This window comes from Manis pentadactyla, chromosome 14 (genome assembly GCF_030020395.1).
Source record: "Manis pentadactyla isolate mManPen7 chromosome 14, mManPen7.hap1, whole genome shotgun sequence".
In the NCBI taxonomy this organism is placed as follows: Eukaryota; Metazoa; Chordata; class Mammalia; order Pholidota; family Manidae; genus Manis; species Manis pentadactyla.
The window spans coordinates 27,133,113-27,154,938 of record NC_080032.1 but is presented as its reverse complement, the minus strand read 5'-3'; the positions used below and the strand labels follow the sequence as shown (position 1 = coordinate 27,154,938).

The 21,826-nt window shown below is 43.0% G+C and overlaps 1 protein-coding gene across 10 annotated transcripts in view; it reads left to right on the top strand.

Annotated features, from left to right (window-relative positions):
* GLT1D1 (glycosyltransferase 1 domain containing 1) overlaps window positions 1–21,826 on the top strand; it is a 111,116-nt gene that overhangs the window by 9,901 nt on the left and 79,389 nt on the right. For 9 of the 10 annotated variants that reach the window (XM_036921815.2, XM_057491822.1, XM_036921814.2 and 6 more), the window contains one exon: window positions 9,973–10,121. In XM_036921815.2, the coding sequence (XP_036777710.1) occupies window positions 9,973–10,121 (149 nt within the window). Of the gene's footprint in view, window positions 1–6,263; window positions 6,374–9,972; window positions 10,122–21,826 lie in introns of those variants that run through there. The other variant, XM_057491821.1, reaches the window with a different exon arrangement.

Genomic DNA, 21,826 nt, shown 5'->3' with positions numbered 1-21,826 from the left:
CCATGCTGGGCCCTCCTGTGCAGGGGACCCTTCTCCCCTCGCAGCATGCCCGGCCCATCTTCCATCTTCCTTTCGGGTTGCCTTCCTAACTGACCGTTTTCTGCAGTGATCTTGTTTTATAGGTTTGCTTGTGTACTTTTTTCTCCCCACTGGACTGTCTGCCCCTTAGGACATGAGAGGGTGGTTTGTGCCTGAAGCTTAAGAGGAACTCTTTTTTCTTTTTCTTTAACAAACTGCCTTGCTGCATGAAATTTCTCAATTTGCTTCCACTCTGTGGGCCTGCTTCCCCCTCACTAAAATAAGCAACTGGGGCTAAGCCAGGTTGGAACATTTAATGTCCCTTCCCACTCAGAAATGTTCCAGTTGTCCTAAGGATGGTAAGTGAAAATGACCCACGCAGGAGACTGTTTTGTGACGTGGACAACTAGGATTTCATTGTTCAGGTTTCTCTCCAGTGACGCCGCCTTCCCTGACCAGAGGTGCAGTGGGGAAAGCTCTGTGCTCTCCACTCAGGAAGGGCAGTGGGGGAGGTGGGGTGAACGCGTCAGAAGTCAGCAGGAGTAAAGGAGGGCCTCTTCAGATCAGGTTCAGGGCAGGGCTTTCTGAGGGGCGTGACATTCAAGGGACCCTGTGACCAAAGGAGGCAGCTATCTGGAGATCTGAAGGATGGTCCCAGGAAGTGGGAGAGCAGGTACATAGGTCCTTTGGTAGAACAATGGTGCCATGCTTGAGAAAAGGAGACAGACATGCTCCCTGGAATATAGAGAGTTTGGGGGCCAGAGGTGGGAAAGGAGGTCAGAGAGAGCTGCCAGGGGCAGCGGAACAGGTGTTCCTGGTGGGGGACAGTTTGTGCTCAAGAAGCTTGAGAAAGTCTCCGTTATTTAACATTTTGCTCCTGACTTGAACTACACCCATGAGCCCAAATATTCCATAGGTCACACTCACAGCTGCCCTAACAGTCAGTGGGGAGCCGGGCCGGCGGGCCATGGAGAGGCTGACCTCAGCTGGGGTGCAGACCTTAGGTTATTTGATTCTTGTTTTCTTGGCTTTGCACCAAGCACAGTGAAGGTTGCTCTTTGAGCTTTGGCCTCTCCATTCAGAGGCAGCTTTTCTGTCCCCTCCGCTCAGGAAGTATTGCTGGGGAAGAAAGAGGAAAAAGCAGAAGTTACTGGAAGATGTGGATGATCATGTGAAAACCAAGGTCCTTGAAGAAATGCTGCTAGGGGTCATGGGAGGGGGCAGAGGTTCCTATGGGGTGGACTCCTGAGCGCCTGAGGAGCTCCTCACACTTCCTCTGTGATCTCAAGTGACCCTGGGCAGTGGGAGGGGGTGCCCCCCAAATGGAAAAGATAAGGGTTCCCTCCCATCACACTAGTGGGGGATGTCAGCAATGAGACTGGATTTTGAAAAAGGAAGAAATGTATTTGTTTGTGCACACTCAAGTTCATAGTTGTAAATTAACCCGGATGCATAGATAGCAATGCTAAACTGTGATGAATACATCCTGATGTGGAAGTATAGGGCTACCTACCCCCAGGCTCGAGGCGGGGAGGGCCTTCAGGCACCACAAACTAGCGAGAACCTAGTTCCTGCCGAGGTGTGCTGGCACCCCTGCTTGGAAACCCTGAGATCTAGCCTGGCTGAGCATCTGCTGTGTGGCTCAGCATCGGACCCGCATGGTGGGGGCGCTGCCTGCCTCATAGACTTGTTGAGCATCAAACATGAATTAATGCATTTTCACTGTTTTAAGAAAGGGCCTGGCACTTAGTATGTGCTTTTAAAATTTGCGCTATCCATGAAATGTGGACCTCAGTTGTTCTGGCAGGGAATTGTCTGCATGAATTGGGGTAGGGGGGCCTCAGGCAGAGGGCCAGCAAGTGGGGTGGTGGGGAAGAACCTGTCCCTTCCAGAACTGAGCCGCGTGGCCTTGGCAGTGTGGAATATTCTGAGAAGAGGGATTCTTGATGGGCGCAGGATGTGCAGAAGAGGAAGGAACAATTTTGCCCCCTGGGGACATTGGGCAGTGTCTGGGGACATTTTGGTCATTGCAGCAGGGGTCAGGGTATTGGATGTAGTGGGGCAAGGCCAGGGTTGCTGTTAAGTGCCCTGCAGTGCCCAGGATGGCCTCCACGATGAAGAATGACCCAAACAGCCAACACAAGATGTCAGAGGTGCCCTGACTGATGCCCCGGCTCTGGGTGGAGTCAGCAAATGTGCTGGAGAGGTAGGTAGGCAGGACCCCTGTCATACAGGACCTGCTATTTTGTGCCAGAAACAAAATTAACCACAAAACACTACCTGATCGATTTCTGTGTAGTCGAAGATCATTTGGGCTGCAGCATGACGGGTGGATTAGGATGGTGGCAGAGGTAAGCATTTGGGTTTGACTTATCTAAGAGGTGGAATGAGTAGAGCTTGGCCATTAAATGTGAGGAGTGTCCAATGATTTTGTAATGAGTTTGATGTCTTTTGTTCCAGGGAAAACAGTCCATGGATGGGGTTGTTAAACAGCAAAATTCAACTGAGTGCATTTAATATCAAATTGGCTTTATTCAGCAATTCATGAGTTGGGCAGCACCCTGGCTAGCATGTGGAAAGGGGTCTGCCTAGCTTAGAAAAGGAAAGGTTTTTCAAGGCAGAAAGAGAGTGGAAAATGAAATTATTAACAAAAAATGCATGGCTTCAGGCAAGGTTGCAGAAGGGGTCTACAGTTGGATTACCTCACTGGTGCTGACCAGGTAATTCCAGGTGACTGGTTAAAGGTTACATGCCCAGGAGAGGTTGAAAACACAGTTAGGTTAGGTGGGAAGTCTTGGTTTGCTGATGTGGGGCTTTAGCACAAATGACTCCATTTGGAGCCTGCTGTCTCCTTTTGATGGCAACAGGCCTGACTGGTTAGGACGTCCGGGGTTTCCTTACCAGGCTGGCAGGCCCTGTTCTCCAGGGTAGGTAAGCTCGTAAATGGAGTCTGAAGGTCATGACTGGTGTGTGTTAGGTTTCCTTGACAATGAGGCGTTGCCTATAAGTACAGGCTGACTTGGGTTGGTTTGTGACAGGGCCAGGCCATTGGAGCCTCTCCGTTTTATGGCACCTGCTGCACGAATTAACTTTATCAGTGGTGAGGGAGAAAGAACCCCGTGAAACTTTTTGGAAGCTGTAGGTGATAGCATAGAAGAAGGTGTTTGGAGGAAAAATTTGTTTGGGGATCAGTAATACAGGGTCACTGTTTTATTGTCTGTGTGGCACTTCGACATCGTCCATATACATGAGTGCGATGGGGGTGAGCCAGCTTCTCCTACTTGGCTTGGGGGCTAGCATTTGACTTGCCTACCAGGCACCTGCTCCTGGAGGTTGTCTCCAAAGTACTATGCCTGTTAGAAATCTGCTTCAGAGGAGATGACTGGTTAGCCAGAGACGGGTAAGATTCCTCAAGGGAGGAACAACCTAAGACAGGCACAGTTGCAGGGGGCCATCAGGTGAGAAATTGGGGATCAACAGAGGTGTGGCTTAGAACCTCACCCCCCCGTTTTGAGAGAAATCTTCTGCATCCGTGGATGCCCTTGTCTAGCTTGGATTAATACTTAGTCTACAGGCACACACCTGATCATCTACATTTGCCCTCTTACAGCACTAAATTATGTTTTCTACCTTTATCTTGCATCTACCTACCACTTCAGCATTTTATTAAAAAAAAAATAATAATAATAAGGGAGAAATGTGGGATTCACATATAAATCAAGTATAAAAATCAAATGAATAATCATATCTGACTTGATTGTTTGTAGTTCATGATGCGTGATCAAAACCGAAAGTTTCTGTGATGACTGCCCTTGCACTGTTCACCATGTAAGAAGTTATTCACTATGTAAGAACTTATTCACTATGTAAGAACTTGTTCACCATGTAAGAACTTGTTTGTTATGCTTCAGAAGATTGAAGACTGTTGAGAATTAGGCTTGGGGTTGATCAATGATTGTGCATTGAGTCCCCTATACAGAATTTTATTGTTGTTGACAACCATTTGATCAATAAATATGAGAGATGCCCTCTCAAAAAAAAAAGAAATCTGCTTCAGAGGATTTGTTCATCGGTGTAAAACATCGCTGAATACTTAGCATGTGTGGAATGCAGTTCTGCTGGACAGGTTACATGGGCTTTTGCATGAACATGATGTCAGGGAGCCCGTGTCTGTGTCCCCATTGTGTCACCCATCTCAACTAGAAGGGGTTGGTCTGGCTATCAGCAGAAGGTCCAGTCGGGGCGACTTGTGATTCCTCTAGGCACCTAAGGCTGTAAACATTTTCCAGAAAAACCTGAGAATCTAGTCAATGCTCTGAAGCAGGCAAATTGGTTGAGGTCAGTTCCTAGCAATAAAGATCAAAATTAAAGCAGCTCTTCTAGGTCACAAAGGGTCAGAAACTCAGAGAACAAAGTTCATTTCACTTGTGCCACAGAAATAAATTGCACAAGCATTGAGTGTAAAAAAAAAAAAACAGTTGCTTTAGTGATGAAGTAATGAGGGGTGTGTAGCAGTCAAGGGTGGCCCTCTGAAACCCTGAAATAATATCCTGCATAAGGGCTGGACAGAGTACTGCCAAGGGCCACAAGAAGCACCCCCAGGTTTGGTGAGTGAAGTTAAAAGGCACTATGTCCCAGCAGGGTCTGGGCACCTGCCCACAGCAGTGGCAGAGCTGAGCGATTGCACAGAGGCCACCTGCCTAGCAGCCCAAACATGGATGCTCTCTGGCTGTTTCCAGGAAAAGGGTCCCGACCCCTATTCTAAACTAAACTATCAAATGCTCACCAGATTCCTGGGCTCACACCTAGAGTTTAGTCCACAGGGCTTCTAAGAGGAATGCATGAAGAGAGATGGAAATTAAGCAAAGGGGAGAGGATTTCAGCTCCCTCAGCCTAACTGGGAATTGGGAGGGTCAGCTCAGTCCGCAGACAGGCATGCTGGCATAAGCTGGTTGCGGCTGGTGCTGCTGAGAGCTGGACTATGCAGTGCCTGGCCGTTCTCTTTCTCCCCCCTGGGACTGTGGGTAAAGATGTGCTATTTGAATGGGGACACTTTAGATAACAGGCAAACAAGCCTTTACAGGAACCGTCTGGGAGAGCGAGGAGGAGGAAGGCCCCGTCTGCTTCTGCCGTTACAGCCCTGAATTCTGCTGTGACTGCCCAGCGTCGGGAAGAAAAGCCTGGGGGAGCACTTCCCAGTTGCCTAGGTTTTCTCTAGAGAATACCAGGGAAACGGTGGTTGTACCCTAAGTCAGTGGGAAGGAGCTATTTCATCTTTTTCCACTGAACTAATAGTTGTTGAAAGCCAGCTGGTGTTTTCATTCAGCAATGATTTACTCTTGAGCATCTCCAATGGGCACGGCAAGCAAAGGTGCTCTGCATGGAGCTGCAGTCAGGCAGGTGAGCCCCCTGCCCTCTGCCCCCCACCCCCTGCCCTTCGCCCTCCCAAAGTGCACAGCTGTTCAGCTACAGAGCTTTCAGCACATCAGCTCAATGCTCAGCCCTGCCATGGGAAGGAAGGTTCTAGCATTCCAGCATGGAAGGCAGACATAAACACACAGTTTACACAAATTACTTACCCGCCACAGGATCAGTGCCAGGAGGTAGTGCAGGGTGGTAATAGTGTTCTAGGAAGCAGACCTCATTCCAGATGCCAGGAAGCCCCCTGATAAATAGCTTTTCCCTTTTCATACTATTTTGTTTTGTTGAGATACATTTCACATACCGTAGAATTCACACTTTGAAAGTGTACGATTCAGTGGTTTTTAGTGTATTCATAAAGCCACGCAACCATTGCCACTAATTCCACATTTTCACCCATCTCAGATGGAAGATCTATCAGCAGTCACTCCCCATGCCTGCTACCAGCTCCTGGCCACCATTAGTCTACTTTCAGTCTCCATGGATATACCCGTCCTGGACACTTCCTATAAGTGGAATCATACAAGTGGTCCCTTTTGAGGACTCTGCATAATGTATTGGTACTTAATTCTTTTATGGCTGAATAATATTCCATTGGTGGACATAGCACACTCTGTTTGCCTATTCAGCAGTTGTTTCCACTTCGGGGCTCTTTTGGCTGCTATGAACATTTGGGTATGAGAAATAACTTTCTAAGTAAGGCCCTGAGGGTTGGCTAGGTGAGGTCAGGAGGAGGTTGGGAATAGCATTCCTTTCCAGAGGAGCTGTAGGCGCAGAGGCCCTCAGGCAGGACAGGGCTTGTGGAATTGAGAAGGGAGGTGGCTGATGTGCCAAGAGCAAGCAGGTCAGGGGAGCAGCTGGTCTGGCAGATGTGTATCCAGTCCTGGCACCACCACAGTGAAGGGTCTGCATCGAAAGCCAATGGGATTGAAAGGTGAGCTGCTGAGATGGCCATTGTCAGGACAAAGTGAGAGTACTGAGAATCGATGTGGAAGGACCCTGGTGTTGGTCAGGGGAGATTAGATGTAGGCGGTCCTTCCTGGCTCTGATGTGCCCTGCTGAGTGAGTCAGCGGTGGGGACGCCCCATGGGAAGCTCTGGGAGGTGCCAGCTGGGTGGGGTAGATGGTTTCAAATGCTTGGAGTGTGCCTGTCAGACCACATGCCACATGCCTTTGTTGAGAAAGCTCACTCCAGGAGACGCCCAGTGAGGACAGCTGTTAGGGAACATTAGATCGCTGCTTTAAGTCTCCAGATCATGCAGGGCCATATGGGTATGGACTGGAATGTGTTGGCATTGCCTGCCCTGTTGAAGTTTCTCCTATTATCTTTAAAAAAAAAAATCTAGACATCATAGTTTATGAAAATTCACATGAGTTCAAGGATTCAGCTCCTCTCTACACTCAGTTAAAGAGAGGATAGCTTTCAGTCAAGTGGGAGCAGGGAGAGTCCCACTGAGTCTTGAGTCAGGGATGCACAAAGAGGTTCAGTCAATTCCTAGAACTGCCAAATGCTGAAGATCTCTCCATTTATTGACGAAGCTATCTTTCTCAAAAAAAGCCTTCCTTAAGTCAAATAAACCAGAACTCGTTGGATATAATTGGTGCTCAGGGAATTTATTAGTTGAATTGTATTATCACTCAAAGAAGCATAGGGAGAAAGCAATTTGGAGGTGTTACAGGTCAACTAGAAACAAGGTAAACTCTTAGCCTTAGAGAATTAAGATTTTTTAAAACTTATAATCATTTTGGAATATTTATGAGATCATAAAGTTAACGCTGAAGTGCCATTTAAAAATCTGTTTTAATAGTTGAAGAACAGCCCATCATTTGTACCTAGCCACCTCCGTTCCATATGCCCTATCCTATTGATTTATTCTGCATCCACGGGAACTCTCTCAAGTATGGATTCTCTATGCAGAATTCAAACTGTTTCTTTTCAACACATTTATCAGCATACTTGTTTTTGGCTTCTTATTTCCCAGAGTCTTAAGAAGATGGAAAAACAATTATTCACCTATGCTCAGAATCACACTGAAATCTTATTTTTGTAGGATATATATTTTTAGGCTGAAGTGGGCTGATCCCATGACTGGCTACAGCCTTCTTCCCTGGTTCTGCTTCTCAGCTACCATCAGCATTTCCAGAGGCGTGGGAGGGGCGGGGCAGGCGCTGCGTTCTTGACTGGTAACGCTTGGATCCACAACAAGGTCTAAGATCAGGATAGTGGCTGTGCTTCAATAACATAAGCAAACAAGTTTGTTAAGACCTTAGTTTTACTTAGTTTGCCCAGTGACAGCTGCCACATTGTGCATTTGATTTACAGAACAAAAGAGAAAACAGAGAGATTACCATTCATGTAGTGCAGGCATAATTCTCACCATATTTCCCAGTGGATGTGAGGGTGAAGATTTGATCCTAATGTTTGTTCAGAGGTGCCTAGGCCCCATGTGCCTCCCACCTAGATCCTTCATTTATGTATGTCTGCTCTTATTATTTTGTATGTTATTGCCACCAAATGCAAGCTGGATAATTCATCTGGTGTTCTGCTGAAGAATAACAACCCAATTTTACTGCTAGAGTAAAAAAAAATAGTCTACATTGAATTTGAATGTTATACTGGGGTACCTTCTGGATGATTTAAGATATTTTCAAGGATAATTTTAAGTATTCTTGATTGTCACTTTTGTGCTGCTTTTGTATTCAAAAGTGCATTGTGATACCCTTTTTCATGACAGAGACAGGCTCAGAGCTGGAAACGGAGGGACGGTGCATTGGTGGGAGCAGAGGCTGTCAGATTTCACTGTGAGGAGCTGGCATTAGGAAATGTCCTGTCCTGGTTTTGGGGCTCAGAAAGCATGTTGGGTGTCTTGCCTGCGGAAGAGCAGGTCTGGAGTAGGGATGGTGTGTGGACCGTGGAGGAAGCCTGTGCCAGGCTAAGGCATTTGGATTTGATCCCAGAGACACACACATTCCACCATTAGTTTATCCAGTAAGTAAGACAGGGAGGGCCCCGTTCTCAAGGAATTGACAATTAAGCTGGCTACCCAGAGCCCTTTGAGGGTTTCAGTCAGGGGAGAGACCTGGGTGGGTCTGTTGTATATTCACACATACGCATATACACAACAAATAATTGCAAAAAATACATGCACTTGGTAAAAATATCCAACAATTCAAAAGGGTATGCCTGGTCCTCAGTAGACATGACTATTGTTATCTATTTCTTACCAATCCTTTAGAGATATTCTGTGCACACATGTTGTGTGTACACAGTCTTTATATTGCTCACTTTTCATCAACAGTGTATCATGGAGTTCATTCTAAATTACTTCACAATGATCTACTATATTCTTTTAATGGTGGCCGAGTTGATTGTAATGTAGGCATTATAACACAGCTGGTCCCCTACCAATGCACACTGAGGTTGTTTTACTCTCTCTGCTACTTTAAACACAACTGCGGTGCCAATTCTTGGGTGCATGTTTGTCCACACATATCCAAGTGTATCTTTGGAATTAATTCCTAGAAGTGGGGTTGTTTGGTAACAGAGGTTGTCCATTTTAAATATGCTGGCTATTGCAGCATTGCCCACCGAAGAGGTTGTATCAGTTTCTCACAAATAAGGGATGAGAGTGTTTATTTCATGACACCTTAAGCAGACTTTCTGATCTTTATAAATACTCCACATAAAAAAAGATGATGGAAGTTGATCACCATTTCCTGTGTTTAAAGGCCCAGTTGCAGTTCTTTTTCTATGGGCTACAATTTTAGGTCCATCCCTAGTTTTCTGTTGAATTGTTACTTATATTCTTATTGATTTAGAAGTGCTGTTTACATATTAAGCAAGTTAGCTTCTTTCCTTTTGTAAGTGTTGTAAATAGGTTTTTTTCTAGTTTCTCATTTGTCTTTTGATTCTACTTATGCTTTTTTTGCCCTTCAGAAAGTTCTTTTTTGTCTACCAGATCTGTATTTTAGATTTATGTTGTGAGGAACTGAACCAGGATGAGAAGAGATGTTGGAAAGATATTTTGGAGGTGGAATGGAAAGGCCATGAAGTATCCTTTGAAGCTATGAAAATGGGCAACTTTTGAACTATTTTTTAAGAACTGAGTAACAGTTGCCTAAAAATAAACTTGGGTTTTCTCCATAATTAATGCAGAGGAGAAAGAAATGGAATCAAGGAAACAGAGAAGGAGGTTTGTGATCCAGCAAATGCTGCTGGCAAATGGCTGTGTGTCCCTGAGTCTCAAGGCTGCCAAGACTTCCTGAAATAGCCCTTCATCCCTCTGGCCTTGGTCCCAGCCGTAGTCCCAGGCATCTGGGACTGATGGTTGAATGGTTATTGTCACTGACTTTGAGCTTTGTCCTGTATCTTAGTCAGATTGCCTCTAAAAGACAATTCAGAAAGTGCATCTTATTAACCTGGTGATTGAAATAATCTTTTAATTGAAAATCTTAATCACAGCAGCAACCTGTGGCATATTAATGCTCCCCCCAGTCATCTTTTTCTTTCTCTGTTTATATTTTTTGGTGAAGAGACCATCTAGAAGCTGCAGGTCACATGTGTGTCATGAAAGATGCCTTTGACTTTGAGAACTCATCTGAAATCGCAAACCTCATCAAGGCTGAGAACTTTGAGGCAGCACTAGCTCTTCATCTCTACAGAGGAGGCCGACTTTTGCAAGGTAACTCTCTTTCTCTTTGAAAGTGAAACACGAGGAATCATGAAAACCAGAAGCACCTACAATGTCAAATAAGACATAGATGAAACAGTTTATCCTGTTTATCCTGTTCAAAAAGGGAAGGAGCACAATCATTTTGGTTGGTTCTTTCTACAGAGTAATTTTCTAAAATGATCTAAGTATGCCAATTGGGATGATGGTTCTATGTGGAGGCTGGTTTTAGCTCATTAATTTATCCTGATTTTTTTAAATGTGTATTTCCTAACTCAAAGTGCAACTTTCAAAAGTTAAAAATAGGACTCTTACAAATGTAGAATGGGCCCATGTGAAAATTCTTATTCAGCTGGTTTATTAACGAGGGAACCACTCATATGCTAAAGCCAGCTTAAATTATATTTGAGGAACCAGGCATCACATAGGCAATTTGGTAAGGACTGTTAGAATTAGGCTGCAAGGTTAGCTACAGAACTCATCAATGTCCAACGGGGCAGTGAACTGTAAGCCTCAGGGCTGTATTTTCTAGTGGTGTATTAGTCAGGGCTCCCCAGAGAAACAGAACCAAAAGGATAGATAGACAGATCGATGTGAGGAGATTTATTATGGACATTGGCTCACATGATTATGGAGGCCAAGAAGTCCCATGATCTGCCTTCTGTAAGTTAGAGGACCAGGAAAGCTGGCAGTGTAATTCAGTCTAAGTCAGAAAGCATGAGAATCGGGGGGCTGACAGTTTAAATCCCAGTTTGAGTCTGAAAGCCGAGAACCAGGCATGCCAGTGTCCGAGGGCAGGAGAAGATGGACGTCTCAACTCAAGCAGAGAGAGTGAATTCGCTCTTCCTCTGCCTTTTTGTTCAATTCAGGCCCTCAGTGGATTGGGGGATGCCGCCTGCCTTGGACAGGGGGATGGTGATCTTTCTTTCTCAGTCTGCAGATTCAAATGCTACTCCCTTCTGGAAACACCCTCACAGACACACCTGGGAATTGTTTCCTGGTTCTCTGGGCATTCCCTGAGCCCGGCCAGGTTGACTTGTAACATTCGCCATCACAGTGGCACAGAAAAGTTCAGTACTTGACCCAAAGCTGCAAAGCATTTAATGTAACTTCACCTAGTCTGAGCTCTTAGTTAACAGTAACGACTGAAGTCAAACACCTTCTCTTAGGAAATTAACTAATCCATGGGGAGCCTTTACACTCCCCTTCCTGGGGCGAGGAACAGATTTGTATGCAGTCACCCATGGCTTTATCCACAGTTTTTGGATATTTCATATTAACTTTCCAAGTCCAGTTTGACTTCCCTGAGAGCACAGAGGCCAACCAGGGAAGGCAGGACAGATAAATTTAGCTGTAGCTGAGCAATGAGTGACTTTTTCCAATCATGAATAAAATGACATGGCAGTGGTAATGTTTCAGGAAATAGTATGTCATTTGAGGACCAAGATTATCTACAGTAATCATCACACTAGGATGAAACTTGAGTCAGCAAAATGTGTCAAGCCTCTGAAATTTGCTGAAGTTTCATCGATAAAGGTGACTTTCTGTTTCTGAACACTCAATCCACCCTCCTTCCCTCTCCCAACTCTGCCACCTGAACCACAGGAAGATGGGGCCTCTGACCCTCTCTTCTATACAGGCTCTTTCTGGGGTCTTTATGGAAGTTAAATGTCACTTATTCCCAAGGGTTATCTTTCTGAAAGTCGCACTCTCTCCGAGAAGCATAACAAAAGCTCTAGAACTGTTGTCAATACACAGAGATAGTGTGATGTACCTTCTGGCCTCACTTCACGGTGTCATGGAGCTTCTGGTACCAGCTCTGCGCGCTGAACTGGCCCCCACACCCGCGCAGCTGGCTGTGTGTTCTTTCCTTCTGGGAAGGCACCACAGGTGATGAAGACACTCCTCTGTTGGTTACGCTATATTTTAAAATATATAACACTTACTGTTTTTTTTTTTATTACATAGTAGATGGTTTGGAAATTTCATAAAAATACAAAGAAGAGAATATGGCACATGAAATTTCACTACCCAGAGGTGACCACTTTGTGTATGGGTGTGTTTGGGTTTTTTTTTTTGTCATCATTAATATACAATTACATGAGCAACATTATGGTTACTAGACTCCCCCCATTATCAAGTCCCCACCACATACCTCATTACAGTCACTGTCCATCAGCATAGTAAGATGCTACAGAATCACTACTTGTCTTCTCTGTGTTCTACTGCCTTCCCTGTGCCCCCTACCCCCTATATTATGTCTGCTAATCATAATGCCCCTTTTTCACCCTTATCCCTCCCTTCCTACCCATCCTTCCTAGTCTCTTTCCCTTTGGTAACTGTTAGTCCATTCTTGGGTTCTGTGAGTCTGCTGCTGTTTTGTTCCTTCAGTTTTTTTTTTTTGTTCTTACACTCCACAGATGAGTGAAATCATTTGAAACCTGTCACTGAGCATAATACCCTCTAGCTCCACCCATGTTGTTGCAAATGGTAGGATTTGTTTTCTTCTTATGGCTGAATAATATTCCATTGTGTATATATACCACATCTTCTTTATCCATTCATCTACTAATAGACACTTAGGTTGCTTCCATTTCTTGGCTATTGTAAATAGTGCTGCAATAAACATAGGGGTGCCTATGTCTTTTTCAAACTGGGCTCCTGCATTCTTGGAGTAAATTCCTAGGAATGGAATTCCTGGGTCAAATAGTATTTCTATTTTGAGTTTTCTGAGGAACCTCCATACTCTTTCCACAATGGTTGAACTAATTTACATTCCCACCAACAGTGTAGGAGGGTTCCCCTTTCTCCACATCCTTGCCAACATTTGTTGTTGTTTGTCTGTTGGATGGTGGTGATCCTTACTGGTGTGAGGTGATATCTCATTGTGGTTTTAATTTGCTTTTCTCTGATGATTAGAGATGTAGAGCATCTTTTCATGTGTCTGATGGCCATCTGAATTTATTCTTTGGAGAAGTGTCTGTTCAGATCCTCTGCCCATGTTTTAATTTGATTATTTGCTTTTTGTTTGTTGAGGTGCATGAGCTCTTTATATATTTTGAATGTCAACCCCTTATCAGATATGTCATTTATGAATATATTCTCCTTTACTGTAGGATGCCTTTTTGTTCTACTGATGTTGTCCTTTGCTTATAGAAGCTTTTCAGCTTGATGTAGTCACACTTGTTCATTTTTGCTTTTGTTTCCCTTGCTCGGGGAGATATGTTCATACAGAAGTTGCTCATATTTATGTCTAAGAGATTTTTGCCTGTATTTTTTTCTAAGAGTTTTGTGTTTTCATGACTTACATTCAGCTCTTTGATCCATTTTGAGTTTACTTTTGTGTATGGGGTTAGACAGTGATCCAGTTTCATTCTCTTACATCTAGCTGTCCAGTTTTGCCAACACCAGCTGTTGAAGAGGCTGTCATTTCCCCATTGTATATCTATGGTTACTTTATCATATACTAATTGACCATATATGTTTGGGTCAATATCTGGACTCTCTATGCTGTTCCACTGGTCTGTGGTACTGTTCTTGTGCCAGTACCAAATTGTCTTGATTACTGTGGCTTTGTAGTAGAAGTTGGAAGTTGGGAAGCGAGATCTGCCCTGCTTTATTCTTCCTTCTCAGGATTGCTTTGGCTATTTGGGGTCTTTTGTAGTCCCATGTGAATTTTAGAACTATTTCTCCAGTTCGTTGAAGAATGCTGTTTGTATTTTGATAGGGATTGCATTGAATCTGTAGATTGCTTTAGGCAGGATAGCCATTTTTACAATATTAATTCTTCCCGCCCAAGAGCATGGGATGAATTTCCATTTGTTAGTGTCCTCTTTAATTTTTCTTAAGAGTGTCTTGTAGTTTTCAGTTTATAGATCTTTCACTTCCTTAGTTAGATTTATTACTCGGTATTTTATTCTTTTTGATGCAATTGGGAATGGAATTGTTTTCCTGATTTCTCTTTCTGCTAGTTCATCATTAGTGTATAGGAATGCAACAGATTTCTGTGTATTAATTTTGTATCCTGCAACTTTGCTGAATTCAGATATTAGTTCTAGTAGTTTTGAAGTGGAGTGTTCAGGGTTTTTTATATACAATATCATGTCATCTGCAAAGAGGGACAGTTTGACTTCATCCTTACCAATCTGGATGCCTTTTATTTCTTTGTTTTGTCTAATTGCCATGGCTAGGACCTCCAGTACTCTGTTGAATAATAGTGGGGAGAGTGGGCATCCCTGTCTTGTTCCCAATATTAGGTGAAAAGCTTTCAGCTTCTTGCTGGTAAGTATGCTGTTGGCTGTGGGTTGTCATATATGGCCTTTATTATGTTGAGGTACTTGCCCTCTATGCCCATTTTGTTGAGAATTTTTGTCATGAATGGACGTTGAATTTTGTTGAATGTTTTTTCAGCATCTATGGAGATGATCATGTGGTTTTTGTCCTTCTTTTGTTGATGTGGTGGATGATGTTGATGGATTTTCTAATGTTATACCATCCTTGCATCCCTGAGATGAATCCCACTTGGTCATGGTGTATGATCCTCTTTGATGTGTTTTTGAATTTGGTTTGCTAATATTTTGTTGAGTATTTTTGCTTCTATGTTCATCATGGCTATTGGTCTGTAATTTTCTTTTTTTGTGGGATCTTTGCCTGGTTTTGGTATTAGAGTGATGCTGGCTTCATAGAATGAGTTTGGAAGTATTCCCTCCTCTTCTATTTTTTGGAAGACATTAAGGAGAATAGGTATTATGTCTTCTTTAAATGTCTGATAAAATTCAGCAGTGAATCCATCTGGTTCAAGAGTTTTGTTCTTGGGTAGTTTTTTGATTACCAATTCAATTTCATTGCTGGTAATTGGTCTGTTTAGATTTTCTGTTTCTTCCTTGGTCAGTCTTGGAAGGTTGTATTTTTCTAGAAAGTTGTCCATTTCTTCCAGGTTATCCAGTTTGTTAGCATATAGATTTTCATAGTATCCTTTGTATTGCTGTGGGGTCTGTCATGATTTTTCCTTTCTCATTTCTGATTCTGTTTATGTGTGTAGATTCTCTTTTTCTCTTAATAAGTCTGGCTTGGGATTTATCCATTTTGTTTATTTTCTCAAAGAACCAGCTCTTGGTTTCATTGAGTTTTTCTATTGTTTTATTTTTCTCAGTTTTATTTATTTATTCTCTGATCTTTATTATGTTCCTCCTTCTGCTGACTTTTGGCTCATTTGTTCTTCAGTTTCCAGTTTCAATAATTGTGACTTTAGAGTATTCATTTGGGATTTTTCTTTCTCCATTAAATAGGCCGGGATTGCTATATACTTCCGTCTTAGAACTGCCTTTGCTGTGTCCCACAGAAGCTGGAGTGTTGTGCTGTTGTTTTCATTTGTCTCCATATATTGCTTGATCTCTGTTTTAATTTGGTCATTGATCCATTGATTATTTAGAAGCATGTTGTTAAGCCTTCATGTGTTTGTGAGGCTTTTTGTTTTCTTTGTACAATTTATTTCTAGTTTTATACCTTTGTGATCTGAGAAGTTGGTTGGTAGAATTTCAATCTTTTTGAATTTACTGAGGCTCTTTTTGTGGCCCAGTATGTGGTCTATTCTGGAAAATGTTCCATGTGCACTTGAGAAGAATGTGTATCCTGCTGCTTTTGGGTGTAGAATCCTGTAGAAGTCTGTTAGGTCTATCAGTCCTAGTGTGTTTTCCAGTGCCTCTGTGTCCTTACTTATTTTCTATCTGGTTGATCTGTCCTTTGTAGTGAGTGGTGTGTTGAAGTCTCCTAAAATGAATGCATTGCATTATATTTCCTCCTTTAATTCTGTTAGTATTTGTTTCACATATCGGTGCTCCTGTGTTGGGTGCGTATATATTTATAACAGTTATGTCCTCTTGTTGGACTGCCCCCTTTATCATTATATAATGCCCTTCTTTATCTCTTGTTACTTTCTTTATTTTGAAGTCTATTTTGTCTGATACAAGTACTGCAACACCTGCTTTTTTTATCCCTATTGTTTGCATGAAATATCTTTTTCCATCCCTTAACTTTTAGTCTGTGCATGTCTTTGGGTTTGAGGTGAGTCTCTTGTAGGCAGCATATATATGAATCTTGTTTTTTTATCCATTCTATAACTCTGTGTCTTTTGATTGGTGCATTCCATCCATTTATATTTAGGGTGATTATCAAAAGATATATACTTATTGCCATTGCAGGCTTTGGATTCATGGTTACCAAAGATTCAAGGGCAGCTTCTTTACTATCTAACCATCTATCTTTAACTCACTTATTATGCTATTATAAACACAGTCTGATGATTATTTTTTCTCTCACTTCTTTTTCTTCCTCCTCCACTCTTCATATATTAGGTGTTTTATTCTGTACTCTTTTGTGTTTCCCTTGACTGCTTTTGTGCATAGCTGGTTTTATTTTTTGCCTTTAGTTAGTATTTGGTCAGTGTGCTTTCTTTGCTGTGATTTTATTTTCTCTGGTGACATCTATTTAGCCTTAAGAGTACTTCCATCTAGAGCCATCCCTTAAAACTGCACTGTAGAGGTGATTTGTGGGAGGTAAGGTCCCTCAACTTTTGCTTATCTGAGAATTGTTTAATCCCTCTTTCAAATTTAAATGATAATCTTGCTGGATACAGTATTCTTGGTTTGAGGCCCTTCTGTTTCATTTCATTGAATATATCATGCCATTCCCTTCTGGCCTGTAAGGATTCTGTTGAGAAGTCTGATGATAGCCTGATGGGTTTTCCTTTGTAGGGGATCTTTTTTCTCTCTCTGGCTGCTTTTAATACTCTGTCCTTGTCTTTGATCTTTGCCATTTTAATTATTATATGTCTTGGTGTTATCCTCCTTGTGTCCCTTATTTTGGGAGATCTGTGGACTTCTACAGCCTGAGGGACTATTTCCTTCCACAGCTTGGGAAACTTTTCATCAATTATCTATTCAAAGACACTTTCTATCCCTTTTTCTCTCTCTTCTTCTTCTGGTACCCCTATAATTCAAATGTTGTTCCATTTGGATTGGTCACACAGTTCTCTTAATATTCTTTCATTACTAGAGATCTTTTTATCTCTCTTTGTCTCAGCTTCTCTGAATTCCTGTTCTCTGATTTTTATTCCACTAACAGTTTCTTGCACCTCATCCAGTCTGCTCTGAAATCCTTCCATTGTTTCTTTTATTTCTGTTATCTCCCTCCCAAATTCATCCCTTAGCTCTTGCATATTTCTCTGCAGCTCCATTAGCATGGTCATGACTTTTATTTTGAATTCTTTTTCAGAAAGATTGGTTATATCGGTCTCCCCTGGCCCTCTCTCTGGTGTTTGAGTGATTTTGGAGTGGACCAGGTTCTTCTGCCGTTTAATGATGATAGAAGTGATCACCAGTGAGTGGCACATTTGTCAGCTGGGAGAACAAAGTCCCTTCCTGCTTGCTGGTCATCTTGCCCTTCTCTGCTGCCTGTGCCAGTAAACCACACAAAGGCAGAAGTCTCTGGGTTAATCCCTGAGCTGCCCTGGGCAAGGCAGTTCTTGGGATAGCCTAGGGAACTGCGGGGGTCACTGGTGCGCAGCATGTGTTCTCCTGCAAGAACGATGCCCCTTTGTGCCTTCTGGACTCTGTGCTGGCTCCCTCTGCCTGTGCCAGGCAGCTGCGTGCAATGAGCAGTCTCTGGGTCTGGCCCAGTTAGCTGCACAGTGGGAGAAGACTCTGTGTGGTTGCTTCTCCGAGCTTAATAAATATAATAGCATAATAAGTGAGTTAAAGATAGATGGTTAGATAGTAAAAAAGTGGGAGAGGCTGGTCCACAGGAATGGCAGGTCAGCTGGTTTGCTTGTAGTGCGGGTCGAACATAATGAATGGCAGGCTGCTTATCACCATGAGGGGCCTCGGAGGTGCGTTACCATCCAAGGGGTTAGAGTGCCTGACGTTCCTTAAAATTCCCAGCCTGCTGGGCTGAGTGTGCCAGGACGATTTTGTCCACTTGTTAAACCCTTGTCCCTTTGAGACTTTTAAAGTGCCTGCTTTTCTTTTGTCCCAGGCAGCCAGTTGTGGGGACCCACTCGCTGTCTCAGTCTCGGATTTTACTTTTCTGTTTCTCTAATATCTGGTACACCATGCAGTGTGTGTCTGTGCTCCCAGTGCAGATTTCTAGGGCTGCTTATTTAGCAGTCCTGTACTTCCTCTCCCTCCCCACTTTGACTCCTTTCTTCCCGCCGCTGAGCTGGGGTAAGGGGAGCGCTTGGGTCCCATTGGGTCACAGCTTTGTATCTTACCCTTTTCATGAGATGCTGAGTTCTCACAGATGTAGATGTAGCCTAGCTGTTGTACTGTATATTCTGGTCTCTCTTTTAGGAATAGTTGTATTTGTTGTATCCTCAAGCCATGTATGGTTTTGGGAGGAGATTTCTGCCACCCTACTCACGCCACCATCTTGAGCATCTCCATTTGTTTGGTTTTATGTATTTTTAATTTTTCTTCAAAATTAAATTTGCCAAAAGATACACTCTTGCAGTATACTTTTGCAACTTCTTTTAAAACATATTCATTGAAGATACACTCTTACAATATACTTTCGCAGCTTCTTTTAGAAAGTATTCATTGACAGTCTGCTGAGGCAAGTGCTTCAAAATGCAGGTCCGTTGCTGGGTCTGATGTTCCCCCCTCTCTCTGTAGTTAGTATGTGTGTTTTAAAAGCTTCAGTCATATGATACATATTGCCAATAACAACTAGCCACATTTACACATCTGTGCATAGTATGTGTATCCAAATAAAACCTTAATGACACAGATGAACAGAAGTGTGCCTTTCTTTTTAAAATCAGTATTTTTCTGAGTGAATAATTAGGTAAATTAAGTTGCTGAGAAGAATATGCAAATAATAGGAAATAGCACATTAAAGATATTCATGTATATTGTAGCTGTATGGCAGGTACAATGCAGGTATTTTTAAAGACAATATGAATGTTAGTGCTTCATTTACATTATGGGCCAATTGCCTTATAAACTTCAAAGTAACACATTACACTTGTTCTTCCCTCATGGACATGTCTGAAGAAGGTTTTTGACATGGAGACCAATCAGCCTTCGACACGTGTGTGAACAGGACTTCACAGCTGTCCCTATAAACAATGAAACAGAGCCCTGTCCTGACACAGTATTCCTGGGCTCTCCTTCCGATGCCCTAAATGGCATACACAGAACACTTGCCAGTTAATTTGACGTTGGCAGAAAACTGGATGAGAGGAGTTTTGATCAATCTCTTCCTCTGTTTCTTGTTGAGAATCTGCTCTAGGTTTGAACCTAGTAAGGAAGCAGTTGGCACCAGGTGGTTGATGAAGATGCCGGGCTCAGGAAACTATGATATTTTTTCTCAGCAGACTCCTGGGAGTGACAGATATTCAGCATATGCACTGATTTATGGAACATGTGTGGCTCTGTGTAAATGCACTTGGAAAATAGTTTGCACACCACCCTTCAGGCTCAGTTCACATCAACAGATGCTGTTACTTTCAGCAGGCATCATATTAGGAGCAAGGAGTCCAAGATTAGTAAGACAGAGTTCCTGTTCTCAAGGATATTTCAGTCTTCTCATAAATCCTAATGTCTTATGATACATGGTGTGGCGCAGAACAGAGACGATTTACTTCTGAGGGACTTCAAGATGACTTCAGGGAGGAGGGGGTGCCTGAGTATGCTTTTGAAGGGTCAGTAAGAGTTTGCACAAACTTACTATGTACATTATACTACAGCAAAGAACTTCTAGAATTTTTCAGTCATAATTATGGATACATTGCAATTAAGACTAACATGCTGTTTATTTAAAGCTTGGTTTTCTTAACAGTAGAATGAGCTTTGAGGAAAGAATAGAACAGTCAGTGGAATATCCCACGTTGCTTTCAGAGAGTTCCTGGATTTATCTAGTTTAAAGTGTCTTCAGTATAAGGCACAGAAATAGTAGTATCACTTAAAGAGTCCCCTCTGTACTGGGTAGGTCATAGACAGTGTGTCACTTAATCTCACAAGTAAGCCAGCTAACTATTAAGATCTCCATTTCACAGATGAGAAGACATGGGTCCTGGAAACTGAGTAACTTGCTCAAAGGCATACATTTTCCAAGTGGAGAACCAGGTCTCCAACCCAGGGCTATCTGGTGTCCAAGTCCTGTGTTTTTCCCACTACATTAGATTTTGATATATTTGAGTTGTTGCTGATTGACTTAGTGAGTACTTAGTTATTACGCATTCTCATGACTTTTAGGCAGCTTCTGCAGTGCTCAGTGTGTGTCTCTTTTCCCGAGCTCCCCTCAGTAGCACTTTTTATTGTGGCAGTGGGATGATGTGTGAGAGTCCCATGGCTGCTGTAACGATTTACCACAAACCTGGTGGTCTCAAACACACCCATTTATTATCCTACATTCCTGGAGGTCAGAAAGCTGAAATGCATCTCACGGGGCTGAACTCAGGATGTCAGCAGTGCTGTGTTTCTCTTTGGAGGCTCTTGTGGCAGATCTGTTTCCTTATCTTTCCCACCTTATGGAGGCACCCACAGTTCTTGGCACATGGCCCTTCCATCTTCAAAGCCAGCAGTGACTGGTTGAGTCCTTCCATTGCATCACGCTGACCTCTCTGCCTCTGCTTCCCTCTTCCACATTCAAGGACCCAGCAGTCACCCTGGGCTATCTGCATAATCCAGATCCTCTCCCCATTTTAAGGTCAGCTGATTGGCCACCTCAATTCTACCAGCTTAATTTCCTCCTGTAACGTTTTCATAGTTTCCAGGAATTAGGAATGGATGTCTTTGGGGATCTTTATTCGGCCTATCTCAGACCTCCCTGTGGTCCCCGAAGATCCCTATCTGTCTCACATGCTAAAACACCTCACCCTTTCTCAGCATTCCCCAGAAGTCTAAACTCATTGCAGAAAGTGACTCTTGCACTGAGTATGGTTTTCTATGTATTTTTGAAAAAGGTTGCACCCATCCATAGTAAGAAGTGTAAAAAAGATAAAATGTACAGAGCAAAAGATCTGTAGACTTGAGATCCCTTCTCTCCGGGTACCCACAGCCAAGTGTTTGGTGTATCCTTTCCCAGATGTATGTACATAGAAATGTATGTTCATCGTTTTTATACACACATCCTGTGTTAACCAACATGAGCTGGATTTTCTCCCTTAGATTTCATCAGTCTTTCTATGAGTGTGTATGTGTATATATACACCCACACATCCACATAACCCATATTACCCACGTGCCTCTTTGGAAAAAACAGGCCAGTCTTCACCAGTGTTCTTTTGAGGTGTTTCTCATCTTTTCTCTTTTCTAGCAGCCTTGCTGTGCTCCATCTGTGCTATTGCAATTCTTCCTACTAGTGGCTGAATCCTTGGCAATGAAGTTCCATGGTGACAGCCACCTAGCCAAAGAGAAGAAAGAACCTGCTCATTTGCATGACAGAAATGATTCTAAGGCAAATGATAGGAAAGCTCAGTACCTTTTTGCTTAAACATCGAATCTCAGTAGAGATGGCTTGTTCGAGAAACTTCAGCATGAACTCGTGAGAGCTGGTCTCTGTAGTGGTTTGCTGGCCATCATCTCTTGAAATTTCTAGATGACCTTTGGAGGTCCTTTGGGGGAGTTGTTTTTGATCTGAGCATCATTTAATTTGATCTGTGCAAACTTGATGCCTGCATATCTGTGCTCGTGGACTGTCCCCCAGCTAAACCTTCCATC